Source organism: Micromys minutus (assembly GCF_963924665.1).
Source record: "Micromys minutus genome assembly, chromosome: 20".
Lineage (NCBI taxonomy): Eukaryota > Metazoa > Chordata > Mammalia > Rodentia > Muridae > Micromys > Micromys minutus.
Window position 1 is genome coordinate 5,794,744 of NC_137955.1, and position 16,778 is coordinate 5,811,521.

A 16,778-nucleotide genomic window follows, 5' to 3' on the forward strand; every position below is an offset into this window, starting at 1 on the left:
TCTATCTCTTCTCCATCTTATCAATGGACAGATGGACAGTTTCTTTTTTTTTTTTTTTTAAGATTTATTTATTATATATAAATACACTGTAGCTGTCTTAAGACACATCAAGAGGGCGTCAGATCCCATTACAGATGGTTGTGAGCCACCATGTGGCTGTGGGATTTGAACTCAGGACCTTTGGAAGAGCAGTCAGTGCTCTTAACCACTGAGCCATCTCTCCAGCCCCCTGACAGTTTCTTTAGTTTGCTTTTTCTTGTTTTGCCTAAGACTCCTTGGCTGCAAATGACTACCTACCCATGTGTCTAGAACTGATGCCGAGGACCGTTTCACTGACTAGTCTTTACTGAATGAAGAATGATGTTATAACATCTCTACTCACCACCATCTGGATACAGGATGGTCTTGCTTAATATTTGTATTTGTTCTCATTCTAACCTAGGACTCTTGGCTTTCTTCAAATGCCTCATTTCTATTTTTTTTAACCTAGAAATTGTTTTCTTGATAATAGCTCTGAGTTCCTTGTTCTCACTTTCAAGCAGTCATTGCCCTCCTTCCAAACAGAGATTCCTCTTATAATTCATAAGCTGACCACGACTGCCACTATAACATCAACTTTGTTTTGACCTCATAGTCTGTTTCTCCCATGTTGGTTAAAACTGATCAATTCATTGGTCTTCAAATTATACTTCAAATCTACTGATAATTGATTCCTTTTTAAACAATCCCAAGTCTAAATTCAGCATATACTGCTATAAACTAGTATCCCAAGATGTGATTCCTTATGATAAGTTAACAAACTCAAGTATGGGAGAGAATGACTTGGACATCTTTCAAAAAGGAAGATGGCCATTAATCAGTAATAACTCGTCCAAGTGATGGCATGTTTCTTCTCTACTTCTAAATACTTTAGAGGTTAATAATGAAAGTAAATGCTTGGTATTGTACATCTCATTATATAGAAGTAACATAATACTATATAATGCAAAGCCATCCTATTTTTAATTTGATGTTTCAAACTTTATGTGGGAATTAGGTGAAAATGCATTTTTATATTGTTTATTATGAAGTTTCTCTATTTCCAGGAAGTCATTAACTGTTACCTCTTTACTTCCCACATGAAAGAAAATATCATGGATTTTTATCAAATACAATTTAATTGGATTTTTATTTTAAAAACGTTTTTAAAAATCATTGTATTAAACTGAATAATGTGCTACGATAATTAAATATACTAATTTAATTATATTTTTAAGAGTATAAATATTAACTTCTAAGTCTTACAAATTATGCATGCTACCTCCATTTCATGTTGAATAATCATACTCATTGTTAACAATTAACATCATGATTATTTTAATAATTGATAAAACACTACAGTTTATATCTTCTTAAAGTCAATTGATATTTTCGTCAAGCAGTACCTGTGGTCTTTGTGTGGATGCAAGTATTACAATCACGTGTTAAACAATGTTTTCCAGACCTTCAGGAGGTGGAAAGTATTGCCTTGGGGAAAGGAAACGCTACCGCTCCTGCAACACAGATGTAAGTAAACCAAAAATTTCCTATAATTAGCTTACTCTTCTTTTAGGCAGGGAAAGCCTTTAACTTTGGGCTACTTAATCAGAAATCCATGTGTGTAAGAGTCACATGAATTTCCTGAAAAGCTAGCCTTAGCACTGTCAGTTCCATCAATAAGGCCACAAGGAAGCTCCAGATGGAAGCTCACCAGAGGGGAGATGCACACATGCCTCAATAGCCCAGCCTCAACACTCTTGTTTCTGGAGTCATAAAGATCAATCTCACCTTTATCTTGTCTGTGTTTTTCACAGTGAGACGCCTTCTACTCATGCATCATCCCTCTTCTCTTGGCATTCAGTCCCTTAAGACTCAACATTATAACCTATAGTCTTTCCTGTTCTGAATTCTGCCCTGCCTCTGGCAAACATGAAAATCTTGCTGTGCCCTTGGCAATTCGTGATCCATTACCAGCAGTCTTTCACTGTCTGACTTTCCTGAATGTCTGTTATCTTTACTGTGTTTATACTATCTCCTTTGCTGTGATGAAATAAATACCCAGACAAAGGAACCTAGAGGAGAAAGGGATTATCTTGATTTACAAATCCAGCAGGGATAGAGTCCATCTTGTGAGTAAAGCATGACAGCAGAGCTTGAGGCCTGCACTTCATTTGTATTGGCAGTGTAGGAACAGATAGAAGTGGGCGTGAGGTCACATTACAAATCAGAGCTAGCCCCAGTGACATACTTCCCCTAGCAACACCCTGCCTCTTAACACCCTGCACCATCAGCTGGAGACCCAGTGTTCGAACACAAGTTTATTGGAGGCATTTCATATTAAAAACAGCTTTTACCTTTTTTGGTATATTGGAAACCATCTCTCCTTAAAATCTACTGCTTCCTTTGTAGTTTACAATGGGAGTTTCTTATTTTTCCCTTTAATCATTGTAGACTGGCTCTGGTAGAGAATTGCCCATTCCCCATTTGGTTCTTTCTTCGAGATCTTTCTCCTTCCTGTGTAAAAAATGTAGTGTTTTATTTTATATTAGACTACTAATAAACTAAGCTTCATTCCTATTTTCTAGTCAATTCCTGCAGAATTCATAAATGTGTAGATAATTGTTCCTATGTATTCTTTTCTGCATTTTGCCATAAACATCTTTCTGTCTAAAAACAAAAATTCTCAGGCCAGTTATTTCAACCAGTTCTTTGCTCTAAGGACTTAGGCATACACACTGAGTTGAATTCACATTGTCTCATATTTCCTAAAGTGGTTCTTTCATGTTTTTGCCCCCATCATACTGTGACATGCTCTCATAAAGCCACAGATGCTAAATTCAATGGTTGGTTGTAGTTTCCATTTTCTTACTCATTCTAACTCTTTTCTTATTCTGTTAAGTATTGCTTCTTCTTGTTCTCCTTTGCTGGTGACTGGCTCCTACTGTTAGACTACCGAGGGCTTGGTCCTTGGCTTTCTTTGGTCTACCAACACCCATTTTATCGCTGCTGTCCTCCGGCATCCTTGATTTTGAAAGTATTATATACAATTCAATTCCAAAGTGGTGTCTTTTGGTCCAGTTGTTCTCTGACTATCAGGTCCATACTTTATATTTGACTAGACCTCCAAAACATGTATTTGATGCACACTAATGTTATCTGCAAAACTATCAGTGTTGTTAACCTCAGATGTCTGTTCCAGCAATGTGAGCTGAAATTTTAGAGATTTTACACCCAGTCTTTCCTGTTTCACTGTACCCATCAATCCTCGGGACAGTCGGTTGAATTTTGTCTTGAAAAGACATCTCAGGTGTGACAACTCTCACTACTTATGTTCCCCTCTGAGTTACCACTGTTTCTAGTTGTCAATTTAAACCACTAATACTATACTCTCCAGTTCTCAATGTAGAAGACAAACTAATTGGATTGTCCTCACGCTTCGTCACCTCCACACCATTTTTCTTAAAGCTGAAATTATTACAAAAACTCGAAAGATTTATACAGTCTTACTTTCATTGCTTCTTTGAACTAATCTGTTCGCATATTCCTCATCACTTACTCTGCTCCAACTAACTACACAGATCTCCTCCCATAAGCATGCCAGTCACGCTCTCCCCATAGGGCTTTATTTTGTCCACTTCCATTGCCTGAACCCTTGTCCATCCCTTTTTTAATCAGTGGTTTCCTTATCAATTAGACCTCTTCTGAATACTGTACTTAAACTTTAAATTTCTTTGTTCTTCTCTTTTTTTTCTTTTTAATACACCTATTTGTCATATTTTATTCTGCTAAACTTGGATGCTAGAGTGATTACATGTATCTTAAGTTATAAGACTTTTCAAATTATTCCATATTTCCAAGAAATCACTTAAATACAGGATTCACAAAAGAGTAATAATAATCTGTTGGTGCAAGTTATATGTTATAAACATATATGGGATTGGCACATAGCTAATTAGGAATTTAAGGATTTGTTTCTAAAGAAATGAATTTTATTAAGGTTTTTTAAAGCATAATGAAGTACAAAACCAGTTTCTAAATGTCTGGTATCTGCTTGGAGGCACTTAGAAGCTAGTGAAAGATATATATGTTTGTGCTTTAGATATGAATAGGTTACACAATGACGTCAGAGCACAGCGCAGCAGGGAATGCCTCGGTCGGAGTGGAATGACTGAAGTGCTAAGAGAGGCTCTATACAAGCAACGACACTGGAGTCCAAGGAGGACTTTGTGGGAGAAGATTAGGAACTGGCTTTAAAAAGCCATAAAAATAAAACCAAAGCCAAAGTGGAAGCAAAATAAGACTAATATGATGTGAAAATAGGATGGCTGGGGAAAAGTTGAGACCAGAAAGAGATGGGTTTGAATTTATGGTGTAACAAGTGAGCAGATTCCAGGAGGTGGGGATGTGATGCTGAAAGGACTTCCCAGCTACCAAGACTGATGGCTCTTTCCTGTGAGTGTTAGAGACACTCAGGATGATGTCAGAACGTAGTGTGTGCAGTGACATTGTCTCATTCTCAATGCCCAGATTTCCCCTCCAGGTGAAAAATGATCATGATTCTGGCACCAGTGCCAGGAGGAAAGAGATTTTATACAGGATAGAAGGGTTCATCCTATCAAATATCATACTATTCGGGAGGAATGAGAAATGCAGACCCATTTCACACTTTATATCAACTTCCACTGTTATGTAATTGAAATTGGCATACAGTGATATTGGCATTATTCAATATAAGTAATGAATGTTAGGCAATTGAACATGAGAAAAATCACAAACATCACTCACTATACTCAGTACTGTAATAGAAGCTCAAATTGTGGAATGTAACATTGGCATGGTAGAATTTCTGTTATTAAGTTTTATCTTTTATTACAACTTTTAGTAAACTATAAGAAGATAGTGTTAAAATAACTGAATCGTTATGACATATAATTAACTTTTTCTTCATTAATATTGACCTGGCCAATTCAAAACTTGAAGTAACTCAGGTACCTTACTAAAATGTATTTTTAAATATTAAATTTAGAAGACATGTGATGAGGATAAACTATTGGTGTAATCTGTTCTCTTGTAGCCTTGTTTTTGTAGAACAAAATAGGTCAAACTGATGGCTTTATTTTGGACCACTAACTAGTACACAGGTGAGCGTTGGCTGAAAGCAGCCCTGCACCATACAGCACCTCTTCCCTTCTCCTGCGCTCGGTATCACAGGAGTCCATAAAGATTTCCCTGCTCGTATAGATTAGCCTCCTGACTTCTAGCTCAGTAGTTTTGAGTCTTTTATATTAACTCATTTCAACCTTTTCCACATTTCTTTTTTCCACGTTTTATTTTTAAAAATGAACTGTTTAAAATATATGTCTCCAGCCCAGTTTTTAAAACCTTTTTTATTTTTATTACTTTTATTTTTTTATAGTACAGTTGTTACCCCTCTCCTGATCCGCCTTCCCACAGTTCCTCATCCCATTCTTCCTCCCCCTCACTCCAAGAGGTTTGGCCAGTATAATTATATACAAAGCATAAAACTAAGGGTTTATTGACTTAGATAACGGCTCTATTGTGTGAGAGAAAAATAAGCGGCTGATCTCTGACAATTTTTATTAGTGTTTAGAGATCGGCAATGATGTGACTTCGCAACAGGACATTGTCAGAAGATATTTGTTCTGTGTTTAATCGTCTGACAAAAAATTTGCTCAAAACTTGCTAAAAAATTGTCTTCTGTTGTTGGAATGTCCTATCTATGGGTATCTAAAGCTATTGACTACTAAACAGATAGATTTGTTTGTTTCATGAGAAGTTTTCTTATTCTTCTTTCTTAAAATTATAGTGTGGAATGTGAAATTCCTTATATATATTATACAATTTAATTATCATGATTTAAGATAATGATGTGAATACATTACTAGACAACTTAATGTTTAGAAAGAATAAAATTTGATTGTACTATATTAAGGCAATGAACCAATTTTACAAATTATTTCTTTCATTTTTGACATTATAATATCATATAGTTTCTCCTTTCCTCCAAACCCTCCCATATGTTCTTTCTTGTTCTTATTTAAATTTATGGGCTTTTATTAATTGTTGTTACATATATTTGAATACATCTTCCTAAATATAATCTGTTCAGTCCATATAATGTTATACAGAAACACACACACACACACACACACACACACACACACGTGTGTGTGTGTGTGTGTGTGTGTGTGTGTGTGTGTGTGTGTGCGCGCGCACGCGCGCATGCCCATGTTTAGGAATGACCATTTGGTGTTAATAACCAATTAGTGTGATGTTTCCTAGATAACACTATCATGCCTAGCACTGGAAACCTAGCCAACTACTTAGGGCTTTTGAAGACGTAGATCTTGGAGGAGAACCAACATCTTCTACTTTACTCGACCAGTATAATAGCTAACTATCTGCACTCTACATATTTATCCTAGACCACAAATAAGGTAGTCTTCACCCCTTACCAAGGAAACCTCTCTTTGCAACAGATAAACCAAATTTCATATAAAATCTAGATAAAAGATATTAGGGAGCCATGAAAAATATTTGCTTATATATCTATAAAAAATTGTTTTTGTTTTCTTAGTTTTTGTTATTTGTGATTTATTGTATATAAGACTAGAATACAACTCCTGGAAATATGCCTGAGCTCCTGGAGTAGAAAGTTTCCTTTAGTTTCTTGACCATCTTCTTGCCTCTTTGTGCACTCACTGTGCAATAATGGTCTGTTGTAAAAGGTTTTTCAGATCTTCTGTAATCTGTCCTAAAATTCAAGTTTAAATTGTGTAGTGTAATTGGGTGTGTTCTTAGTCAGTTTTATATGTTTTTATTCAGTTTCCCTTTCTCAGTTCTTTGCTGAAATCTTAAATAGTATTGTTGTCTTGGTTGTGCAGACAGGAAAATTATAGCATATATCTGGAGCTAGAATTATGGTGAAAAAAAAAGTATTCACTTGGGAATAAAATTGGGTCTGAATCCTGACTCTAATTCTACTTTTCTGTAGCACTGGCAAACTCCCTAACCTCACCAAACTTCTGTAAGCTTCTAAAAATAGGATATAACTATACCAAACTTCCTAGAGTTGTGTGTGTGTTCTGGGAATGAAAAGTTGTAACATTGTAATATACATAACGTATCTTAGAGCTATTTCTGGTACCAAATAAGCAAATATAGCTATTATTACCTCCATTACTTGTAGGTTTAATGTAGCTTCGTGTATAAACTGAATCTCAGAAGTGGGCTAGTACTATGGAAATGATCCAGTAAAGTGCAGAGCTGTTTGTTGGTTATCTGGTGCTATTACAACAGATGGAGGCTTAGGGGTGAGTGTCACCTCTCTGACACTTTTGACACTTTCTTCTATTCTAACACTATCCTGCAGCAGAACCAGATAGCTGAGAACATTCTGAAACTACATAACTTGTCCCCAGGGAGAGAGATGCAGGATTAAGCAATGGCAAGATAAAGTTAATCTATTGGTTATCAGTGCTACACTGTGTCTCAGATTATAACTGTGAAACTGATATGTGCCAACTATTTTTTTTCTTTGAAATATGTCCAGTATACATGAGAGTACAAATGTGAGTCTAAGGGAGAATATCGGTATGTCTCCTAGGTTAATCTGAATTTCAGGTGTAGTCAGAAGTAGGAATTAACTTTTAAAGCACAGAATAAAACTTGATGTATTTTGTTCTTACAAAAAGCTTAAACATCACAAAACATAATAAAAATATATCATTTAGGGAAAATTTCTGCTACAAATAGATATTTGAAATTCAGGGTATATACTGTAGAAATAATTTTAGTTTGAAAAGGTTGCATATAAGGTTATGGTATCAAAGTCTCCATACTCACATGACAGATAGAGAGCAGGCTCATGCAAATGTAAGGAACACACACACACGCACACACACACACACACACACACACACACACACACATGAGAAGGGAGGTAATTTAAAAATTAAAATAAGAATTAAATTAGACCAAATATCGTACTTTCCAATTGCTGTGACAAAACACTATGACCAAAGCAACTTATAAAGTTAAATGTTTAATTTGGGGCTCAGAGGTGCAAAGTATTAGAGTTCATGAACATCATGGTAAGGAACATGCTAGAAGGCAGGCAGACATTGTGTTAGAGCTGTAGCTAAGAGCTACAGACTTATCTGCAAGAAGGAGAATGAGAGAGAGAGAGATGGAGACAGAGACAGAAACAGAGAGACATCTAGTAACACACCTTCTCCAACAAAGGCCACACCTCCTAATCCTCTCCAAACAGCCCACCAACTGAGAAACAAGCATTCCAATATATAAGTCTATGGTGGCCATTCTCATTCAAATAACCACATTCACTCTATGTGTGGACCATTATATTTAATTTTGAAAATGTGTAGGTATAGATGACTTTAATTCAACTGCTAGATACAATGTGATAACTGGAGTGTTGGGGATCTTGTCTGGACTTGTGGTGAAAAGTCCAGAAGCAAAACTTGTATTAGTCTGTATTAGTCTGATGCCTGTCAGGCTAGACAACCAAATGTAGCCATGCTTCATATTAACTTGCCAAATGCATGCCTTTCTAACTAGACTAGCATTTAGGTTTCAAGCGCCTTCACGTAAAACAGGGTACGCCCCGCCATGAGTATGTTGTGGTCCTGAAGGAGGAAGTCTCTGTGAGTGTTGAAAGCTGATCAAGTGGAGGCAAAGTGAGGCGTGCCTGCCTTTGGCATCCACACAGAAGGGAGGAACGTGCAGCCTGTGGGCAGAAGTAGCCCAGGAGAGTGGGGGAGTGGGGGAGTGGGGAGATCTATGCCGTGCAGTTGCCAGTTTCCCTCATGGTATGAAGAGGAAAGAGGAAAAGAAAGGGTTTCACTTTCAGCTTATTCTACACTCAGTATCCAGTAAGACATATGCTTGGGATGTGGTTTTCAAAATAGGATATACAGGTATATTTTACAAATGAAAGAAAGACATAAAAAAGATTTGTAATTTTCCAGGGTTACCTGTTCTTTGAGACAAAACCAGGATGAGTGTCTTGTAATAAAAATGCCACTTCCAAGTTTGCCAGCAGACACTGAGGCTTCTCTCTGTAACAATCTTCCTTCCTCAGTGGATTAGCATTGCTTCTAGAATACTCTACCAATAAAATGTTAAATTTAGGCAAAATTAATTAAATACTTACCTATCTTAAGAGTTGAAAGTCCACTATAGTTTGTAGAGTGTATTAATGTCTAAAGACCTGAAGAAATGGTGAGAAGCATGGCTTTGGGTTGCTTTGTGTTTCAATTTGAAAATACTTACAAATCATGAGACTGAGGCTTGTGAAATTGCTCTTGGGATCATAGGGTCTACTTGTTTTCAGGAGAGCACATTTGATTACTTTAACTCTGTTTTCTGTACTGGCTTGAGGACAGTGCTGGCACTTGTCCTCCCTAAGTCACCTAAAAAACACACTATGCGTTAAACCCTCCATTTTTTAATTAAACAAAGGTAGATTTTACAAATTTTTTCTTTCAAAAATTACTTTCCTTTGATCACTTTCCAAACAGCCAACCCTATATCATCACATATTGACAGCATTCCCTGGTGAGAACCTTGAAATCAGAACAGAGTATGCACCCTGGGAACAAAGACATGCAAACCGCTCTGCCCAAGATCCTCTAATCCACTCACTCTCTGGAGTCCTCACTGTGGAGTCTTTATTCTTTTGGTTCTCTCAGTTTCTTTTAAATCTGTTTCAGAGCTTCAAACAACTTACCTCCCACCTTACCTGACCTTTGTCCTCTGCTTCATTGTGAGTCTCATACCAAACTAGGGTTTGTTTCAGGAAAGCAGAGATTTGAGGTTTTATTTTTTTCCCTGTAATACCAAAGCATAGATTATATCCAACACATATTAAGCAACTCATAAATACGTTTTAAATGACTTTAGGCCACTCCTTTGTGCCTTGTTTTAAGAAGACTACTGGCTAATTAAGATGCCCATGTAGAAACTTCTCAAGGCCTACATACATTTCTGTCCAGGGAGATTTGCTCATTGTAGATTCAGAAGAAAGAATAAAAATGACTTGGTTGCAGGAAGGCAAGTTGTGACAGAAAGTAAGGAAGCTGCTAACAATTGTACCTCTCTGAAAAGTGTTTATTCTTCTGCAAATGTTTCTACAAATTTGGTGACTACTTTGGGGATAATTATACATAAAGTTAAAGTATCTTGTTCAAACTCTTTATATCATTTCTCACACCAATTCTTGAAAGGTATGATTCTGTGTTGGCTCAAAAAACTAATAATGAACTTTGACTATCACCCACCAAGTATGTCTATCAGATTAATGCCCAAGACAGGGGTGCCAAGTTGTGCTACTCAATCAAATTCTCTCTCTCTCCCTCTCTCTCAATATTTGTATTGGAGCACTGACATGACCATTTGCTTACATATTAAGCCTTATCTTATTATCACATCACTTGGAGTGAAGCAGGAAGATGCCCATTCAGATGAAGGACATATCCTTACACTCTGAAATTTATTTCTACAAATCAACCTTTCTGTACTCCCAGTTTATTTTATTATAAATTATTATTAGATAATTATAATTAACCCATGAAAATTCTATAAGAGAATAAGTAGCCAACATGCCTAAAGATTTCTGAAGTCTGTTATAGAGTATATAGGACTAGTTAAATGACATTTTACAGCTATGATTTAATTTTATTGTAGCTGACCTTAGGAAAGGTATTCAGAAGAAAGGAATAAGGCAGAAATGTCATGTAATGTTATACAGGTGCTTCATTAAATGGCAATATCCCTTATTGACTGGTAGCTCTTCTCTGTTTGAAAGGGTCCTTAGAAAATACTGGAAAGCAACATTTCTAGTGTTGTATTCAGTGAAGGCGTAATGTGTCACCTCAGAGTTTTCCTGTGCTGATGCTTGTATAAAAACTGTTTTCTCCTTGTCTTTCTGTAAGGTTCCTCTCTTTACTATTCAGAATGCATAGTTTCTTTCTTCCTGCCTGCATAGCATTGGTTTTTCTCTTAATGATCCACAATGCCGTCTTAATACTCTCCCCCAGGTCCTTCATCTTTCTTAAGTGGCTCAATTACAATACTTTGGGACATACTCAACGTTTTCTTTCAAAGTCAGTATTTTCTTTACTTATCAGATGGCACATTTGTCTGTCATACATGCAGCACCTATAGACAAGGTATAAGATACTGTTTTTACTACTTATACATCTTGAAACACTTCTGTATCTTTTTTACTTCAATCTTATCTTCTCAACAAGATTAAAAACTGTACTCAAATAAGCTTAAGCGGTTGATATTTTTATGTGAAAACTTGTATCTGCAGTTTAAATTATGTATATTTAAAAATTGGTATTTGTGTTAAAAGTAGATTTGTTGCATGGTAAAAACCACTGACAGACAACTTTAGCTCTCATGAAAGTCTTTGAAAATAGTTTAGAAGGGGACCAGGAAAATGGTTCATTGGTTAAAAGCATGTACTGCTCTTTGAGAGGACTCAGTACAATTTCCAGAAGGCATGTTGGGTGAATTACACCTGTAGCTCTAGCTCCATTTTGGCATTCAAGTGCATATTCTCCTGTCCCCTTAAACACAAGTATAACTAAAAACAAATTCAGTCTTTAAAAAGTGCAAAAATGACTTGGAGAAACAAACATTCTTAATTATGTACAGCCATATTTTTGGACATATATAACCATATATATATATTCCTCCACAAAAATCATAACCATCTAAAACATTGGGAGGGTTTTTGCACATTTTGTTTGATTGTATGGTTCTTGACCATACAATCATGAACTTTGTAGATGACAATGACATGCCAAATGTCAATATTTCAAAGATCCAAATATTAGCAGACTATCACAAGAAGGCCTTGTAAACACAGCATGAACACTGCAGAGCTCAGAATAGCTGTTTGTCATCGTTGTTAAAAGATGGAAAAAGAGTAAGAACAGGAAAAGAAGCCTTATGTTTGGAATTGTTGGTATAATATTTCACTACACGGGGTGTATTTTAAAATTTAAAGCTCTTAACATAATATAAAGCTATGCCACTATTTTTAAATCTGAGGCTTCAGATTTTATATGCTAAAATTTTTGAGCCATAATCTATAATAAATGATAGCTATGTAAATATCTGCACACCATGATCTATTATTGAAACACATGTATGTTTATTATTTACTGTTTACTGTTAATTAGCAACTATCTACTATCATTTACTAATCTTGTACAAAGCATTGTGCAAAGCAAAGATAGCTGTCCAAGGACAGGCCTAAGAAAGTCCTCAAGATTATTTATGAGGCTGTTTGTAACTCCCTTGTCGTTTACTCTGAGCTAAGTATTTCCAGGGCTGGCAATGTGTTTCAGTGCCATACTGTTCTTATCCAGCATGGAAGCGCTGGGATTGGATTTCCAATGCTATCCCCCTCTCGTTTTGATTTTTACGAAATAATTTGTTCTGTATTTAAGGGGAAAGTTTTGGTGTTTCAAAAATTTACAGGTTGTTTTTAATACCGTAGAATTTAAAAGATGAATCAAATGGTCCTCCTGCTGAAACGTTTCATGAGCTGCACTTTTAGTCCTTGTGTACTTGTAGCAGCAGTAGAACTGAATGAGGCGGCTGTGGGCTTTGTCACCGACACCTACCTACACAGCAGGACTGTTCTCTTTAAACACTTTCAGGAAGAAGAGACATTCCATATTTTTATAATTAGTTGTTTTCTTACCATTCTCTTTACTCCCTAAAAATATGTACACATTTGGTACCAATTTAACATTTCATTTTCTTGGGGTTAAAAGGTGAAATTTGCATTTTAGTAAGTCCAAGCCTCTTTAACCTGAAGGTGCTTAAAGTTGAATCCCGGTATTTTCCTAGTTCCGTTCTTGGTTTTCTCTAGGAGGCCTTTGTAGTGATCAGGACACAATGACAATTTATAAGCTGGCCATTGTCTTAATACTCTGTATCTCGGTGCCTGTAAATAGAATCTACAAACCACTATGACACCCAGACTTTAGATACTGTTACCAAGGGACTTTGCATTTTACTTTTTTTGTTTGGTTTCTGTGTGTCTTTGTAAAGTGGTAACATGTCTATAGGCATGTGAAACTCCATGGCAACTGCCTAGCACTATAGTTATTTCGTCTCATTTACAACTTACAGCTTTCAGTTCAGATACTTTAATGTGAATCTTTATTGCAACAAAAGGCAGACAGACACTTAGAAGTGATAGGGTGATAGTCAGGCAGAAAGGTACCCAGAGGTGATAGTAAGTACAAATTTCAGGGACACTGTCCCTTGGTTTTGGTATTTTAAACAATGGTACCATTTATGATTTTATTTTATTTTAGCCATGCCCTTTGGGTTCCCGAGATTTTCGAGAAAAACAGTGTGCAGACTTTGACAGTATGCCTTTCCGGGGAAAGCATTATAACTGGAAACCCTATACTGGAGGTAATGTATGACCCGGCAGAGCACTCATGCTTGAGAGCTTTGCAAATATGAGAGTATGTGAATATACACATTCAGACCTTCATGGACATGTTAGTTAGAATTAGTGTTTGTTAGTCAAAGAAAAAAAAAAAAAAAAAAACGCTTCTAAGTCTCACATTTTAGCTTTCCTATGATAGTATATATGCAACAATTTACAAATTATTAGGAACTAAATTTTAAAGACTTTAACAAGTTAAAATCCTAGAAAACATGTATTTGTATAAAACTTACAAATATGAACTCTGCTTGAGACTTTCCTAGGGTAAATTATAATCATCAAATATTTGCAATTATCCCCTAAAACAAAATATGCCAACATAAATCAACTTGCCCAACTCTAAAGAGAAAAAGAAGCCTGTTTATTTTTTACTTAGTCAAAGACCAGTGATCTTTCTAAAGATTTTTGTTTGTTTTGCTTTCTGCTTTTCTTTTTTAAAGCTATTGTGTATGCATGCATGAGCACAAGAATCTTGTGTGGAAAATGTACAGGGGTCAATTACTCCTTCCACTATACTGGGTTTGTGGGTTGAACTTAGGTCATCAGGCTTGGAGGTAAACATCTTTGTCCATTGAGCTAACTTGATGGCCCAATTTAAATTTTCTGTTGGGTTAAGTTTTTGTTGGTTTCTTCTTGAGATAGATTTTTCTATGTACCTCAGGCTTGCTTGAAGCTTATTCTCCAAATGACTAACTTGTGTGCCACTATGCCTGGATAGATTAAATGTTTTTCATTGTCTAAAAAGATATTGGGTGCTTATTTTGGACAAATATCAAAGACTAATATTTGTCATTAAGCAGATGAGGTTTTTACTTTCAAAACAGTTAAATTTTGTTGTGTGGAAATTTTTAATGCACTATTGATAAACACTTTTTTGAAAAAACCTGTCTTTAAAATTATACAAGAACAGAGTATTTAAAAGGTTTAGGCCATAACACCTATGTACTCACCACCAATATTTTAAAATTTATCATTTTATTATATGGCTGTTTGTTCATATACCTAGCTACTTACTAATCACCCTGATTTTGATGCATTTTAAATTAACCAGTAACTATTTTCTTCTGAATGCTTTAGCATGTGTGTCATTGACCACTGATTAGTTATTAGCTCAGTTTTTTCTTTTGCCATATGAATATAGACAATTTCTTACCTGTGTTTTCCCTGAATTTTACCAACTACAAACACATAGAAAGCCTGTGTGAGATACAGAATGTTGCATTACCTCCATAATTACTCTAATCCTTACTGGTTCAGATCTGTAATTGCTTTTCATAGTCTGAGCGTCTACAGCAACAGAAACTTAATGCTCATAGCTTTGGAGGCTGGAACCCAAAATCAGGGTGCCTGCAGGGGTGAATTCTGGGGAGGTCTCTTTTCTGAGTTGCAGATTACTATCTTCTCATTGTACATCACATGACACAAGATTGGGGAGAAGCTCCTGGACACTCATCATGTTCCTAAGAGCTCAATTCTCATGGCCCAATTACTTCCCAGGGACTCCCCTTTCAAGTACCATTATATTGTACTTAGGATTTAAGCATAGAAGTTTGAAAAGGACATAAATGTTTAGTCCCAAAAAGGCCTTGATAGTTCCTCACAGTCAATAGTCAACTGTCCATTCCAAGAGGCAAGCACTGCTCATATTTCTTATATAGTTTACTTACACCTGCTCAAGATCTTTATATAGTTGAATTAGTGCGCATTATTTTTTCTGCAGAATTTCTAGCCTGTGCTTTTTAAAAATATCCATCCACATTGTGATATGTAGTAGTTCAGTCTTTTCATTGCTTAGTGTGTGCTGTAGTAATCACTTTATTTTGCCTTCTGTGTATGGATGCCTGGGTTTTTTTAGTTCTCACTTGTCCTGCATTAGCAAACTGGTTTGAATGTTGTGGTAAGGACTTGATGAACACCTTTCTCTTTTCCTGGTGGAATGAGCCAGAGTGAAAACTACACAATAGCACAGGTGAGATTTGAGTTTTCAAAGAGATTGGCAGATGTTTGTGAAAACTGAGTGTACATATTATACTCCTGCCAACAACACCTGAGAAATCTGTTTCCTCCAACATTCTGATCAGTACTTGAGGTTTGCATAGAAAGTTAGTTTGCATTTTCAGCTCATTGTATTAAGAGCATTCTTTCTCATTACTTGGCCATTTTGCTTTCTTTTATATCTCTTCCCCCAAATTATTTTTTCTTTTAAATCAAATTTTAATTAATTTTATTAATGTCTATTTATGCTTATGTGGTACAGTATGATCATTTGAGGAATTTAATGATAATATCAGGGTAACTGGCAACACACACTACTATTTATGTGTTATAAGCCTTCAAAATCTTTTTTATTTTGAGGGATATATTATAACAAATTATCATAGACTATAGTTGTCTTACTACGTAGAATAAGAGAACTAACTCCTATTTAGCTATATTTTGGCACCCAAAAGTTATCTTTTCTTTGTTTCCCTTGCCCATTTACTTCCTGTCTTATGAGGACCATTGTTATTCATTCAGGTGATAAACTTTTTTCTCTGTGACAGATAAATGAGAACACGTGGCCTTTGTCTTTGTCCACCTGGCTTATTTGACCCAATATAATCTACTCTAGCTCCATCAGCATTGCCACATATGATTTGTTTCATTTTTCCATGGCTAAATAGTATTCCATCTTGTTTAAAAACCACTTTAAGAGCTCTATCCATCTATTTTCAGGCATCGTGATTAATTTCATATATCGGAAATAGAGATTAGTACTGCATGCAGATGTGTCTGATGCACATGGTTACTATCATTGCTTTACTATCACTGTTCTATTTCTTGTGGTTTGAGTCACTCTCATTTTATGTTTCATAGTGGCTATACTAATTTACATCCATAACCATCATGCCTAAGAGTGCCTGTCTCCACAGCATGTATTTTTTACCTTTTACCTTCTTAAAGATGTTAGCTCCAATTGAGACTGGGTAGAATCTCTATGAAAGCTGAGAGGTATCTAGTAATTTGTCCAGTTTTAAATAAGGTCATTTGGTCATTTGTTTTGTTTTGTTTGAAATGGACCTTTCTATGTAAGCCAGCTTGACCTTACACTTTTACCTCAACCTCAGAAATACTGAGAATACCACTACATGCTACCATGCCCACCTCTTTAGGTTATTATTCATTTTGGTTTGGGTACGTTTTTCCAATAATGTCTTGCTTTGTATCCTACAAGCATACACCATATAATTTAAAT

The 16,778-nt window shown here is 35.8% G+C and overlaps 1 protein-coding gene across 1 annotated transcript in view; it reads left to right on the top strand.

Moving 5' to 3' along the window:
• Positions 1 to 16,778, top strand: part of ADAMTS6 (ADAM metallopeptidase with thrombospondin type 1 motif 6) — a gene marked incomplete at both ends in the record, with an annotated part of 264,023 nt that overhangs the window by 158,697 nt on the left and 88,548 nt on the right. Inside the window, 2 exons of the mRNA XM_080933513.1 lie at positions 1,482 to 1,545; positions 13,404 to 13,506. Of these exons, the coding sequence (XP_080789639.1) occupies positions 1,482 to 1,545; positions 13,404 to 13,506 (167 nt within the window). The remainder of the gene's footprint in view (positions 1 to 1,481; positions 1,546 to 13,403; positions 13,507 to 16,778) is intronic.